Source organism: Phocoena phocoena, chromosome 2 (genome assembly GCF_963924675.1).
Source record: "Phocoena phocoena chromosome 2, mPhoPho1.1, whole genome shotgun sequence".
NCBI classification, from domain to species: domain Eukaryota; kingdom Metazoa; phylum Chordata; class Mammalia; order Artiodactyla; family Phocoenidae; genus Phocoena; species Phocoena phocoena.
Genome location: NC_089220.1, coordinates 106,531,898 through 106,545,387, shown reverse-complemented (window position 1 = coordinate 106,545,387; position 13,490 = coordinate 106,531,898). Strand labels below are relative to the sequence as shown.

Here is a 13,490-nt window from a genome sequence, read left to right as displayed (position 1 = left end):
TTACTGGGTGTCTGGCACTGTACTGATAAGCACTTTATGTGCATAGTCTAATTTAATCTTTAATATAGTAACAGATAGATAATGTTATTAGTGCCGATTTTTTTTTCAGTTGAAAAAGCTGAGGTTAGTGAGATTAAATGATTTCCAAAAATTACACAGAATTAAGATTTGAACCCAAGTCTTGCTCTTCTTTCAGCCTCTATGTCTTATTTGAAATGCGTGTCCAGATTGAGAATATACCAATTTTCTAGCCTTGTGATTTTATCTTTGTGCCGCTGGAACAATATAAGATGGTCCCAGGACTCGTTATTATTCTGGTGTCTTGAGGACTAGAGTGGCTAGATCCTCAAGACTTTTCCGGGGGGTGGGGGTTGGTGCTAAATGGAGTCAGTCACATACACCTTGGTCTATATCTATCTCTTGGGTGGCCACAACAGCACTGCTGCTCACAGACTGCACGCAGTTTAAATGACAGGGTAGCTTATTTCACAGGACCATACTGCTGCTGACTTCAGTAGAACTGTAATATTTGTTCCCTCCTTATTGGGGGCCAATAGTGTAATAGACATGTATCAGGAGACCAAATACTAGTTCCACATGGGACTCATGTGTTGGAATTTATAGTTTTATAATTTACAGAATTAATAGAGAACTATTAATAATCACACATTTGCTACCCTCTTTTATAGGTGAAAATTTGTGATATGCAGATGCGTGGCACACCACGAGACTTACTTCCAGGAGACCCCATTTGTAGTCCAGTAGCAGCAGTGCTGGCAGAGGCCACTATTCAGCTTATTCGTATCCTTCATCGAACAGACCGTTGGACTTACTGCATTAACAAAAAAATGATGGAAAGGCTACACAAAATTAAGATATGTATTAAAGATTCAGGTCAGAAGCTAAAGAAAAGCCGCTCGGTTCAAAGCCGAGAGGAAAATGAAATGAGAGAGGAGAAGGAGAGCAAAGAGGAAGAGAAAGGTAAACACAATAGACATGGCCTTGCTGACCTGTCAGAGCCGCAGCTGAGGACCCTTTGCATAGAGGTGTGGCCCGTGCTGGCAGTGATAGGAGGAGTTGATGCTGGTCTTAGAGTTGGAGGTCGGTGTGTTCACAAGCAAACTGGGCGCCATGCCACACTGCTGGGAGTGGTCAAGGAGGGCAGCACGTCTGCCAAAGTCCAATGGGATGAAGCAGAAATTACCATCAGGTATGATTTGTTGAGTTACACTTTCAGCAAATGAGTATTTATTGGTGAAATGGGCCATTGCCTATGGACAGTGAGTAATTATGTATTTTAGGTGAGCTGCCAATTAACTTTTTAAAATAATTTTTTTCATACATCTGGGTATGAGTACTGTGATTTCATAAAGAAATATTTCCCAGACTTGTGTTCCTTGGAATACTAGTGGCTTGTAAAATATATAGTTTTTATTTTGTTTTGTGAAGAAATGGTAAGCTCACTAGTTTAGGTGTAACTGGGATCCTTCTTTCTATTTTTCATTTGGCTTCCTCCTTTTTAATCATTTTCATTACACATTGGGACAGAAAAAAGCCAGTCAGCAGATCTGTCAGTTACATTTTACGTAGGAGGGCTTTGAATGTACAATGGGAACATTTGAGTGACTAAAATTAGGTTTTGGATTATCTGTGATTTTTAAGTATTCTTGCCTTTTTTTAAGCATATATTTCTATACCCTTAGTGTGCAACATGTTGGATGGGTATGAAAATTACATTTATTTGGCACAAACTGTGTGCTTAAAAGCATTTAGATGTGTTTGCAATCAGATAGGATTTGTGTGAAATAGAAACTTCATATGTTTAAAAGGAAGTATGTCAAGTATCTCAGTCGATAAGGAGACTCACTCATCTAATGACTGTACAGAATTATATCATTTGAAAACATGGATTTATTGATGATACTATGTAACTGTTCATTATACTGCTTAAAGTGATTCCATTGTTAATATGACATGGGACAGTATCAAAAACAGTGGTTCGGGCTTCCCTGGTGGCGCAGTGGTTGAGAGTCCGCCTGCCGATGCAGGGGACACGGGTTCATGCCCTGGTCCGGGAAGATCCCACATGCTGCAGAACGGCTAGGCCCGTGAGCCATGGCCGCTGAGCCTGCGCGTCCGGAGCCTGTGCTCCGCAACTGGAGAGGCCACAACAGTGAGAGGCCCGCGTACTGCAAAAAAAAACCCAAAAAAAACAAAACAGTGGTTCTTCAGTAATTTTTTGGAGGTGGTACTGTTTTAGAATCTAATGATAGCTATGGACCCTCTCAGCTGAAAAATAACCATACATGAAGTTTACACACAATTTCAGGAGTTAATGGACTTCAAGCTAAGAAAGCAATGAAAATTTTACTTGTGAAAGTATCTGCCTTTTCTTTTATTCTTTGCCTTGTTTCGGAAAGGATTTATGATGCCTAATACGATATAGCAAAGTAATTAAATTAAAACCAACAAGAAAAATGACACAAAGGGAAAACAAGATTTGAAAAGTTAAGCTAGAACCAAGATTTCGGTTAATAGAACAAATGCATGCCGCCAAACTTTGTATACTTGCTAAAGTTTTCTGTTCCAATTTGTTTAATTGTAACATGTTTAAACTTATGGAAATTCTTGATGAGTATCAGGAAATACTTGATCATGTTTTTGCTTAAACTAAATTAGAAGCATTTATTGAAGACTACAAAGTAATTTTTTTGAATGAAACAAAGTCTTATCTGGAACAGGTTATAAATGGCCATTACCCATAAAATAAAGTAGATTTATTATGCAAACTTTCCAAATAGCTTACATCAGGGAGCAGCATACTACACCTGGTCCGGCTCCTCTTTTTGTAAATAAAGTTACATAGCCACACACATTCATTCAGGTTTATCAGTGGCTGCGCTCACACTATGATGGCAGGGTTGAAAGGTTGCAACAGAGACCATGTGGCCTCCAAGTCCTAAAATATCTACTGTTCGGCTCTTTACAGAAATTTTGCCAGTTCCTGGCTTATATTATATAATAATGAATATTCTTGTTTGAAAGCATATGAACATCTCATTGCTTTTGCGTTTAACATCACATCTCCCCATTTTCTCATAATAGATTCATTTTTCTGTTTGTAATGAGTTCTCTAGTTTGTGCAAATTATTCTCTGTACTGTGTACATGATACATTGTATTTTGTCTACATTATTTTCTGTACCTTCCTCTTGTCTATCCCTCACTTGCTTCTTCCTGTGTCATTCTGATCTTTATTAAAGCTTCCCAACTTTTTGGTCGCCTAGTGATACTCCATTGTATAATCTGGAACCCTGTGAACCGCTTCCTTTTGACGTGGCACGATTTCGAGGCCTGACGGCTTCTGTGTTGCTGGACCTCACATATCTGACTGGCATTCACGAAGACATGGGCAAACAGAGCACCAAGCGACATGAAAAGAAACACCGACATGAGTCTGAGGAGAAAGGGGATGTTGAGCAGAAAATTGAGAATGAATCTGCTTTAGATACACGAACAGGCTTAACATCTGATGATGTTAAAAGTCAGGGTACCACAAGCTCCAAATCAGAAAACGAAATAGCTTCATTTTCTTTAGATTCAACAGTGCCAGGTGTGGAATCCCAACATCAAATAACAGAAGGAAAAAGAAAAAATCACGAACACATATCCAAAAACCATGACATAGCCCAGTCAGAAATCAGAGCAGTCCAGCTGTCCTATCTCTACCTCGGTGCTATGAAATCACTTAGTGCTCTTCTTGGCTGTAGTAAATATGCGGAACTGTTGCTGATACCAAAAGTTCTGGCTGAAAATGGCCACAACTCAGACTGTGCGAGCTCTCCAGTTGTTCATGAAGATGTGGAGATGCGTGCAGCCCTTCAGTTCTTGATGCGCCACATGGTGAAACGAGCAGTTATGCGGTCACCCATAAAGAGAGCCCTGGGATTAGCAGATCTGGAACGAGCTCAAGCCATGATCTATAAGTTAGTGGTCCATGGCCTTTTGGAAGACCAGTTTGGGGGCAAAATTAAGCAAGGTAAGTTATCTGATTTTTAAAATTTTTGCTCCGTGCTATTGAAATTATTCATAATTGTCAGAAGTGATATATTCTATTAAAGACTTACAAGTTTTGTTTTGTTTTTTTTTTTTTGGCCAAAGCAATTTTCACATTTCCTTTGCAAGGAAAACAGTTCCTTTCTGTTTCTTTATATTAATAATCATCTGTCTACAGGCATACCTCATTTTATTGCACTTCGCAGATACTGCGTTTTTTACAAATTGAAGGTTTGTGGCAACCCTGGGTTAGGCACGTCTTTCAGTGCCATTTTTCCAACAGCATTTGCTTGCTTTGTGTCTCTGTCACATTTTGGTAATTCCACAATATTTCAAACTTTTTCATCATTATTATGTTTCTTATGGTGATCTGTGATCAGTGATCTTTGATGTTGCTGCTGTGACTTGCTGAAGGCTTAGATGATGGTTACCATTCTTTAGCAATGAAGTATTTTTTAATTAAGATATGTACATTGGTTTTTGGGGGTTTTTTTAAGACATAATGCTGTTGCATACTTAACAGACTACAGTATAGTGTAAACATAACTTTTAGATGTACTGGGAAACCAAAAAGTCACTTTATTGCAGTATTTGCTTTATTGCAGTGATCTGGAACCAAACCCGCAATATCTCCGAGGTGTGCCTGTACCTATAATTTTCTATTTTAAACCTATGCAAGTATTAGAACTTAATAATTATTACATTTCATAAAACTGAAATTTAACTCGTGCCACAGAAGGTACTCATGTATTTACTGATCTGATTCAATATATATATTATTCTGATAACTTCTCAGAGACATTTTAAAGGACTTTTTAAAGTACTACTTTCATAGACTATATATTGTGTGTAAAAAACCTTGTTTTATCTTTTATCCTCACCTTTGGGGATAATATGAATTCTGAGATAAAAATGAGGTTCATTTAGTAAACGTTTACTGAGTGCTTACAGTGTGCCAGGTACTATTCTAGATTTTGGGGAGTCAACAAAACAAAGTCACCTGCCTTCATGGTGCTTCCATTCTTTTTTTCTTCCTTCCCTTCCTCTTCCTCTTCTTTTACCTTTTCCCTTACTCCCCTTCTTCCTTTTTTAGCTTAGATAGTAAGTAGGAAGAGAGAGGTGTGTGGTGCATATAAATAGGAGTGTTAAGATCATGATTATGAAAAGTACTTCGTCATTTAGCAAGCCAAATAGAATTAGCTCTCTATTTGTAACAACTGCTATCTTGATTATGTTTATTTGTAGGCTCCCTTACCAGATAGGAAAAATTACAAATATTTGTAAGCCCTTAGACGTTTTAACTTTTTTTTTTTAAACTCTTGGGAGTAGTTTATTTTGTGAAGCACTGTCATTTTCAGAACATGGAGTTTCTGTTTAGGTTTTTATTATTCTTGTATTTACATATCTTCATCTTTGCTTGTTTAAAGACTAAAGATAGGCATCAAAATCAAAATGCTAAGGAAACACAGTTTTAATGATCTTTAGAGAACCTCTGGTTAAATCTTAACAAACAAAAGTGAAACTTTTTTGTTTTTAAGAGCACCTTCTCTAAAATAAGAAATGAGTAATTACAAGGGCTTGTTACATTATTGTCTGTAGAGTCTATAACAAGTACAATAGTGAATGCAGGATGTATATATATAAGAACATTTTTTTCTGTAAATCTTTTGCAGAAATTGATACTTATGAAATATATTTAGAAGCTTTCCAAATTAAAAGCTTCCCATTCCCTCGTCACTTTTGAAAAAACAAATCCTTACTACTTTCTTAACCGTAATCTTGGTTTATAGAGATTGATCAACAAGCTGAAGAAAGTGACCAAGCCCAACAGGCACAGACGCCAGTTACCACTAGCCCATCAGCCTCGAGTACAACATCCTTTATGAGCAGCTCACTGGAGGACACCACAACTGCCACCACTCCAGTCACTGACACAGAAACGGTGCCTGCATCTGAGTCCCCAGGAGTGATGCCACTTAGTCTTCTCAGGTAGGGAAATTGACTTTAATGTCTGCCATATTGATGCCTGTGGTTCCAAACACACAGTTGTTCTCTTGTGAAGAATGTGTCCAACTAAGTCAAGGCATTCTAGAGCTAGAGGGAACCCAAGAGATCATATAGTCAAACTCATTTTACTGAAGTTGGAAGTGTCCCTCAGAAGTTTAATAACTTGCCCAAAGTCTCTCAGCCAGTTATTGGTGGTCCCAGATCTAATCAGCCGTACCACTGACAATCAGGTACTGTAGTACTCTATCTTCTTATAATGATCTTTTTTTTTTTTTTTTGACTAGGCTTTTGAATATTTTTTTTCCTCCAAAGGTAAATACTTGCATTTTGAATATTAGAGCCTCAAGAAAGAGCTTACCTCCAGGAAAATGATTTTCTCTTCTTGGTGTTTTCCTTTTAAGCATAATTCTTTAACTATACTTTTATTCTTTCTATAAGGTCAAACAAGTCTACTTTTCAAATGAAAGAGCATGTCTTATGATCTTCTTCATCCAGCCCTATTTTAGTAGACTCATAAATTCCAAAGAATGCTCAAGTTTCTTTTTGCTTCAGTTTGCCAGATGTATACATAAAATAAAAACCTTTGAGTGAAAATCTTTAGGGAGAGACTTTTGTGAGCTCTCTTAACGAGGGCTTAAGTGAAATGAAGGGAAGCAGAATAGTTAGTCTCCCTTTTTCTTATTTCTTTCCCCCCTTCCCTTAATTGATAGGTCATTATTGTTTCCAGTGTGTAAACACATCTTAGAGGATAGGAGAGAGAGTGGCTATTATCGTAATGAGTCTAAAATTTTGGTGTGCACAAGAGCCACCTGGGAAGCTTTTTAAATGTCTGGGGCTGTATTCCCTAGCAAGTCGCATTCAGTAGGTCTGGTGTGGCACCTAGTTTGCATTTGAATTAAGTTTCTTCAGTGATTCTGATGCAGTGAGCTTCAGCTCACACATTAAGAATTATTGCTCTGGTCTTAGACAGAAGGAGCGCTAATCCAAGTAGCTACCAGTGGCGGTTCCCCACACATCTGCCTCTTAGCTCTCTCACTTAAGTAACACAGTTCCAGGAAGTGCCTCTGTTCAAGAAAGGAGGAAGAGAAGAGTGATAGGATATTCTAATATGGTTTTTAATCCTTCTGCCAATTACAGAATTCAAGGCATCCACAGAGAATCAGTAACACTGTGACTCTTTGTTTCCTTTCAAACTCCATAGGTGTGGAATTCAATGGTAAAATAATGCTCCCTTGCTCCGAGAGACATTCACCAGGCCTGTGACTCCTTCTTTCCTCTTAGTCTGCATTTCCCTGCTATTGGCTAAGACTGTAGTAGAGCTGCAGTTGTCTCTGCCTGGCTCAACATCATTTAATACAAGAAAAATCAGGGAGCAGCTGCCCCCTATGTGGATACCATCGTATCACAGTTGCTTGACTGGGTTGACAGTGCTCTTTTGATGCTTAAAAAGTTATTAGTTTTGTTGGACAAATCTAAAGAGCAGTCACTCAGTGAGGATCTTCCTGGACTTATTTTTAGCCAGTGCCTGCCTTTTCAGCGTGAGAGGGGCTGCTTCTCCTGTACCTTTACCCCTCTACACAGCTGACATATCATTCATATGCTGTTTTTCATTTGTGTTGGGTGACTGGGCACTTTTCTTTCCGTAACTTACCTATAGACTCTCACTTTGAATCCATGTGAATAATTTCATGGCTATAGCGAATGTATGTATCTGAAGTAACTTATAATTTATCTATCTTTAAAAGTCTTCTTTATTCTCTAACTACTATATGCCTACCAAAATACCCCTGTCACCTTGGTATTATAGTAGAAGGAAAGCTGCATGAAGGCAGAGATTTTTTAAAAATCTATTTTGTTAATTGCTGTATTCCCCCCACCTGCTATGTTGCTTTCATTTTGCTGAACACGTGAAAAGGTATTACTTTTATAGTAAAAGCATCCTATGAGGTAACGATTTTTAAAACTGTGGAGTCTCTCTTCCCTCTCCCCAATTAAACTATAGCTAACTTGTATAGTTTTCCAGGTCTCATATTCTTCTGTAAGAAGATTGTGATGTATACATTATTTTCTAATTGGATTTCTGTGCTAACCATTGTTGTTTTCTTAAAGGCAAATGTTCTCTAGTTACCCAACTACCACTGTACTTCCCACACGTCGTGCACAGACTCCTCCAATATCATCGTTACCAACCTCTCCTTCTGATGAAGTAGGAAGGAGGCAAAGCTTAACTTCTCCTGATTCCCAGTCAGCAAGGCCAGCTAACCGCACAGGTGCGTGTGCTATCATGCGCTATGACACCCAGACCTTGACATTCCATATGTGTGAGACTTTATTATGTGGGCATTGTGTTTTGTCTTCACTGAAGGTAGAACAGTGATTTTAATTAAGGGGGATCTGCCCCATCAAACTGAGCTGTCTTCTCTCTTTTGAAGCTGTAGATTGAATTATGGCTATATAAGAGAGAAATAATGTACTGTACATCAGTCATATTAGACTTTTCTTCTTTTCTAATATAGGCATTTTTAATGCTGTTAATTTCCCTCTAAGCACTGATGTTGCTGCAATCCAAACATTTTGAAATGCTATGTTTTCATTTTCATTCAGTTTAAAGTACTTTCTAGTTTACCATTGATACCTTCTTTTTTTTTTTTTTGCGTTATGTGGGCCTCTCACTGTCGTGGCCTCTCCCGTTGTGGAGCGCAGGCTCAGTGGCCGTGGCTCACGGGCCCAGCCGCTCCGCGGCATGTAGGATCTCCCCGGACCAGGGTATGAACCCGTGTCCCCTGCATCGGCAGGCGGACTCTCAACCACTGCACCACCAGGGAAGCCCCTGATACCTTCTTTGACATATGGGTTATTTGGAAGTATGTTATTTCACTTCCTAATACTAGGGGATTTTCCAGGTATCTTTCTGTTGTTGATTTCTAATTTAATTTCATTTTCATCAAAGAACATATCTTGTATAATTTGAATTATTTTATTTTATTTTTATTTATTTATTTTTTGGTGGTAGATATGTAACTTTTTTAGAAACTGCCTATAGTGTCGCATAGTGGTTGTACCATTTTCTAACTGCTTCTTAGACTCTCAGTCAGTCCTATTTTTTTGCCTCACTTTCGTTTCCAGAAGTATCTGCTACCACCCATTTCTGAACATTTTGAGATTCTGAGGAATAAGTTCTGTTGTTTTGACTTTCCTCATTGCTGTTGGAGGATTCAGTTTTCTCAGGACCACTGAGGCAATTTATGTTTGCCCATTGGCTTTCTTACTTCTAAAATTTTACTGCAGTTTTCCTGTTCTCTCAGTCCTTATGGATTTCTGCATTTAAAATATTTCCTTTACTGCCATTTTAATGGGTTTTCAGGAATTAGTAGAACTAAATGCTTATGTTCAATTCACTATTTTAAGCTTATTCATTTTAAAAAATGTTTATTGGAGTATAGTTGATTTACAGCGTTGTGTTAGTTTCAGATGTACAGCAAAGCGAATCAGTTATACATATATCCACTCTTTGTTAGATTCTTTTCGCATATAGGTCATTCAGTAGTATTGAGTAGAGTTCCCTGTGCTATACAGTAGCTTCTTATTAGTTATCTGTTTTACATATAGTAGTGTTTATATGTCAATCCCAATCTCTCACTTTATCCCTTTTCCCCTTTTCCCCCCTTGGTAACCATAAATTTGTTTTCTACATCTGTGACTCTATTTCTGAAACTTGTCTTATGGCGCAGAATATGGTCTGTTTTTTTTTTTTTTTTTTTTTTTTTTTTTTTGCGGTATGCGGGCCTCTCACTCTTGTGGCCTCTCCCATTGTGGAGCACAGGCTCCGGACACGCAGGCTCAGCGGCCATGGCTCACGGGCCTAGCCACTCCGCGGCATGTGGGATCCTCCCGGACCGGGGCACGAACCCGTGTCCCCTGCATCGGCAGGCGGACTCAACCACTGCGCCACCAGGGAAGCCCTATGGTCTGTTTTTATAACTATTCCATTTACACTTGGAAAAAATGTGTATGTGCTACTGTTGAGTGGTATGTTCTAGAAATTGTTGATTAGGTCAAGTTGATTGATAGTGTTGTCCAAGTCTTCTTTATCCTTACTTATTTTTCATTTACCTATTCTATCAATTACTGTGGGAGTGGTGTTGAAATCTCTAACTATAATTGTGGATTTGTCTATTTCCCCTTTCATTTATTAGTTTTTGTTTCATGTACTTTAAAGCTCTGTTTTTAGGTCCATAAACATTTAGGATTCTTATATCTTCTTAATGAATTGACCTCTTTATTGTTATGAAATGACTCTCTTTATCTGTGTTAATACTGTTTGCCCTTAAATCTGCTTTATCTGGTATAAATGTAGCCACTTCTGAATTTTTTATTTGTTTTATAATCATGTATCTTCTCCCGTCATTTTACCTTTAACTTATTTGGGTCTTTGTATTTAAAGTAGATTTCTTAAAGGTAGCCTATAGTTGGGTCCAGCTTTCAAAATTCAGCCTTACGTTCTCTACCTTTTAATTGGGATGTTTAGACCATTTACCTTTACTGTGATTATTGTTATAGCTGGGTTTAAATCTACCTTCTTTTTTTTCATCTCATCAGTTCTTGTTTCCTTTTTTCTCTTTTTCTATCTCCTTTGAATTAAACGAATATTTTTTTTTTTTTTTTTGCGGTACGCGGGCCTCTCACTGTTGTGGCCTCTCCCGTTGTGGAGCACAGACTCCGGACGCGCTGGCTCAGCGGCCATGGCTCACGGGCCCAGCCGCTCCGCGGCATGTGGGATCCTCCCGGACTGGGGCACGAACCCGTGTCCCCTGCATCGGCAGGCGGACTCTCAACCACTGCGCCACCAGGGAAGCCCTAAACGAATATTTTTAAAATTCCATTTTATCTCCTTTGTTGGCTTACTAGCTATACTTGCTGTTGTGTTTTTAGAGATTACTTTCAGGTTTATAGTATGCATTCTTAATTATCACAGTCTACTTTCAAGTAATGTTATACCACTTCATGTATAATAAAAGAATCTAACAATAGTATGCTTTCATTTCCCCTTTCGCAGCCTTTGTACTTTTGTTATTATAAATTTAACTTCTATGAATCTTATAAAGCCCCATAATACATTATTATTTTTGCTGTATATAGCCAATTATCTTTTAAAGATATTTTTAAAAACTAAAATATGTATTTTTTATTAACTCACATATTTTCTAGTTCTGAGATTCTTTATTCTTTTATGTATATCAATATTTGCATCTGGTATCATTTCCTTCTGCTTTAAAGACTTCCTTTAACATTTCTTGTAGTGATCTGCTAGTGATGAATTCTTTTGGCTCTTTTATGTCCAAAAGAGTCTATTTCACCTTACTTTTTGAAAAAATATTTTCACTGGGAATAGAATTCTATATTGACAGTTGTTGTTTCTTTTTCTTCAGTACTTTAAGGTGTTGCCCTACTGTCTTCTGATTTGCATTGTTTCCAGTGATAAGTCTTCTGTCTTTCTAATGTTGATGTAATATGCCTTTTTCTCTGGCTGCTTTTAAGATTTTTCTTTTTATCACTGGGCTTAAGCAATTTGATTGTGATCTGCCCTGGTGTAGTTTTTTTCATGTTTCTTGTGCTTGGGGTTTATTGAGGTTTTTGGACATGTAGGTTTAAAGTTGTCCATTAAATTTGGAAATTTTTCATTCATTATTTTTTTCAGATTTTTTTCTGTTCCACTACTCCTCCATTTCAGTGTCTCCAGTTACATATATGTTAAGCCACTTGCAGTTATCGCGCAGATCACAATCACTGATGCTCTGCTCTGTTTTTGTTTTCAATTCTTTTTCCTGTCTGTGTTTGATTTTGGATAATTTTTATTGTTGTGCCTTCTGGTCACTAATATTGTCTTCTGCAGTGTCTAATCTGCTCTTAATCCCATCCAGTGTATGTTTCCCTTCAGATATTGTAGTTTTCTAGAAGTTCTGTATGTCTTTTTTTTTTTAAATCTCCCATGTCTTTTTTAACATACTCAGTCTTTCCTCTGCCTTACAGAATACATGGAATAACAGTTCTCATTATTAAAACAGTTATATTCTGTGAACACAGAATTAGTGAAAACTGAACCATTGTTCTCTAGGGAAAATACAGGGCTAGATTTCTGTGAGCTTCTGGTCACACTTTGTCAACTGATCAATATATAACCTTATTTTATGTGTGTTTCGATTTAAAGACACCATATTTAATATGTGTTGTTGATTCATTAGCATTGAACTCATGGTCAGCAACACTATTAACTCATGCATGCGTGAAGCTTAACACTTATATTTTCTCCGTAAGGCACATTTTAGCCTTCTTGCACTTAGGAACACTAGACAGCATTTCAGCACTATACTTGAGGGTCATTTTAAACAATGAAATCACCAACAAAAAGCACAAAAAATGCAAAAGAAGTAACACTAAATAGCATGAAAGGACACTTGTTATAGTCTGAGGGCTGAAACAAGAATACAGAGCATCACCTTGTTTGACCTCAGCTGGGAACAAATGCATCAGAAGACTGAATTTTTTGGTCACCCTGTGCATGTGAATGACTGTGAAAGTGCCATGAGTATTGATTTTGGAGTTACAAATTAACTTAAAGGAGTAGATTAATTGGCAGATAGGGAATCCACAATTAATGAGAATCAAGTGTATTTATAGTATGTTTTAATGTCTGTGGTACTTAATTTATCAATTATTTCTAGATCTGTTTCTATTAATTTTTCTCCTCATCTTGAATTGTGTTTTCTTGTTTCTTTGCACGTTTGGTAATTTTTCATTGGGTACCAGACATTGTGAATTTTACCTAGTTGGGTGCTGGATATTTTGTGTTTCGTTCATTGTATTATACTTAAACTTTGTTCTAGAATTCAGTTAAGTAACTTGAAAACAATTTGATTCTTTCAAGACTTCCTTTTAAGCTTTGTTAGGTGGGACCAGGACAGCCTTTAGTTTGTTTAGTATTGTATCTAATACCTTATGCATTACAAAGTTTTTTCATTCTGGCTTGTTGTAACACAAACTTCCCAACCCTATGTGAGCTCTAAGGATTGTTCTGCCTGCTACTTCTTGGTGATTCTTTCCCTAGCTTTGGATAGTTGCTGTATTAGCATCAGCTGAGGACTTGAGGGGAAGAGGACCCTCTGCACATTTCTGGAATTCTCTATGTAGCTGCCCTCTTTCCATACAGATCTCCCCTTTCTGGATTCTGCCCTGTGAATTCTAGCCACTTTTGAACTCTCTACTCTGTCTCCGCCATTCAGAGAGACCATTGAGTTTGGCTTGAATTTACCCTCCCTGACCTGCAGTTTGGGAAGTTCTTTCCAGGCAGTAAGCTAAGGCAGTTGTACACCTTGCCTCATTTGATTCTCTTCTCTCAGGGATCACCGTCCTACACTACCTATTGTCCAA

The 13,490-nt window shown here is 37.7% G+C and overlaps 1 protein-coding gene across 2 annotated transcripts in view; it reads left to right on the top strand.

Moving 5' to 3' along the window:
* Positions 1-13,490, top strand: part of HERC1 (HECT and RLD domain containing E3 ubiquitin protein ligase family member 1) — a 216,052-nt gene that overhangs the window by 136,384 nt on the left and 66,178 nt on the right. The window contains exons 37-40 of one of the 2 annotated variants that reach the window (XM_065872693.1): positions 690-1,210; positions 3,287-4,038; positions 5,846-6,044; positions 8,172-8,332. In XM_065872693.1, the coding sequence (XP_065728765.1) occupies positions 690-1,210; positions 3,287-4,038; positions 5,846-6,044; positions 8,172-8,332 (1,633 nt within the window). Of the gene's footprint in view, positions 1-689; positions 1,211-3,262; positions 4,039-5,845; positions 6,045-8,171; positions 8,333-13,490 lie in introns of both variants that reach the window. The other variant, XM_065872692.1, reaches the window with a different exon arrangement.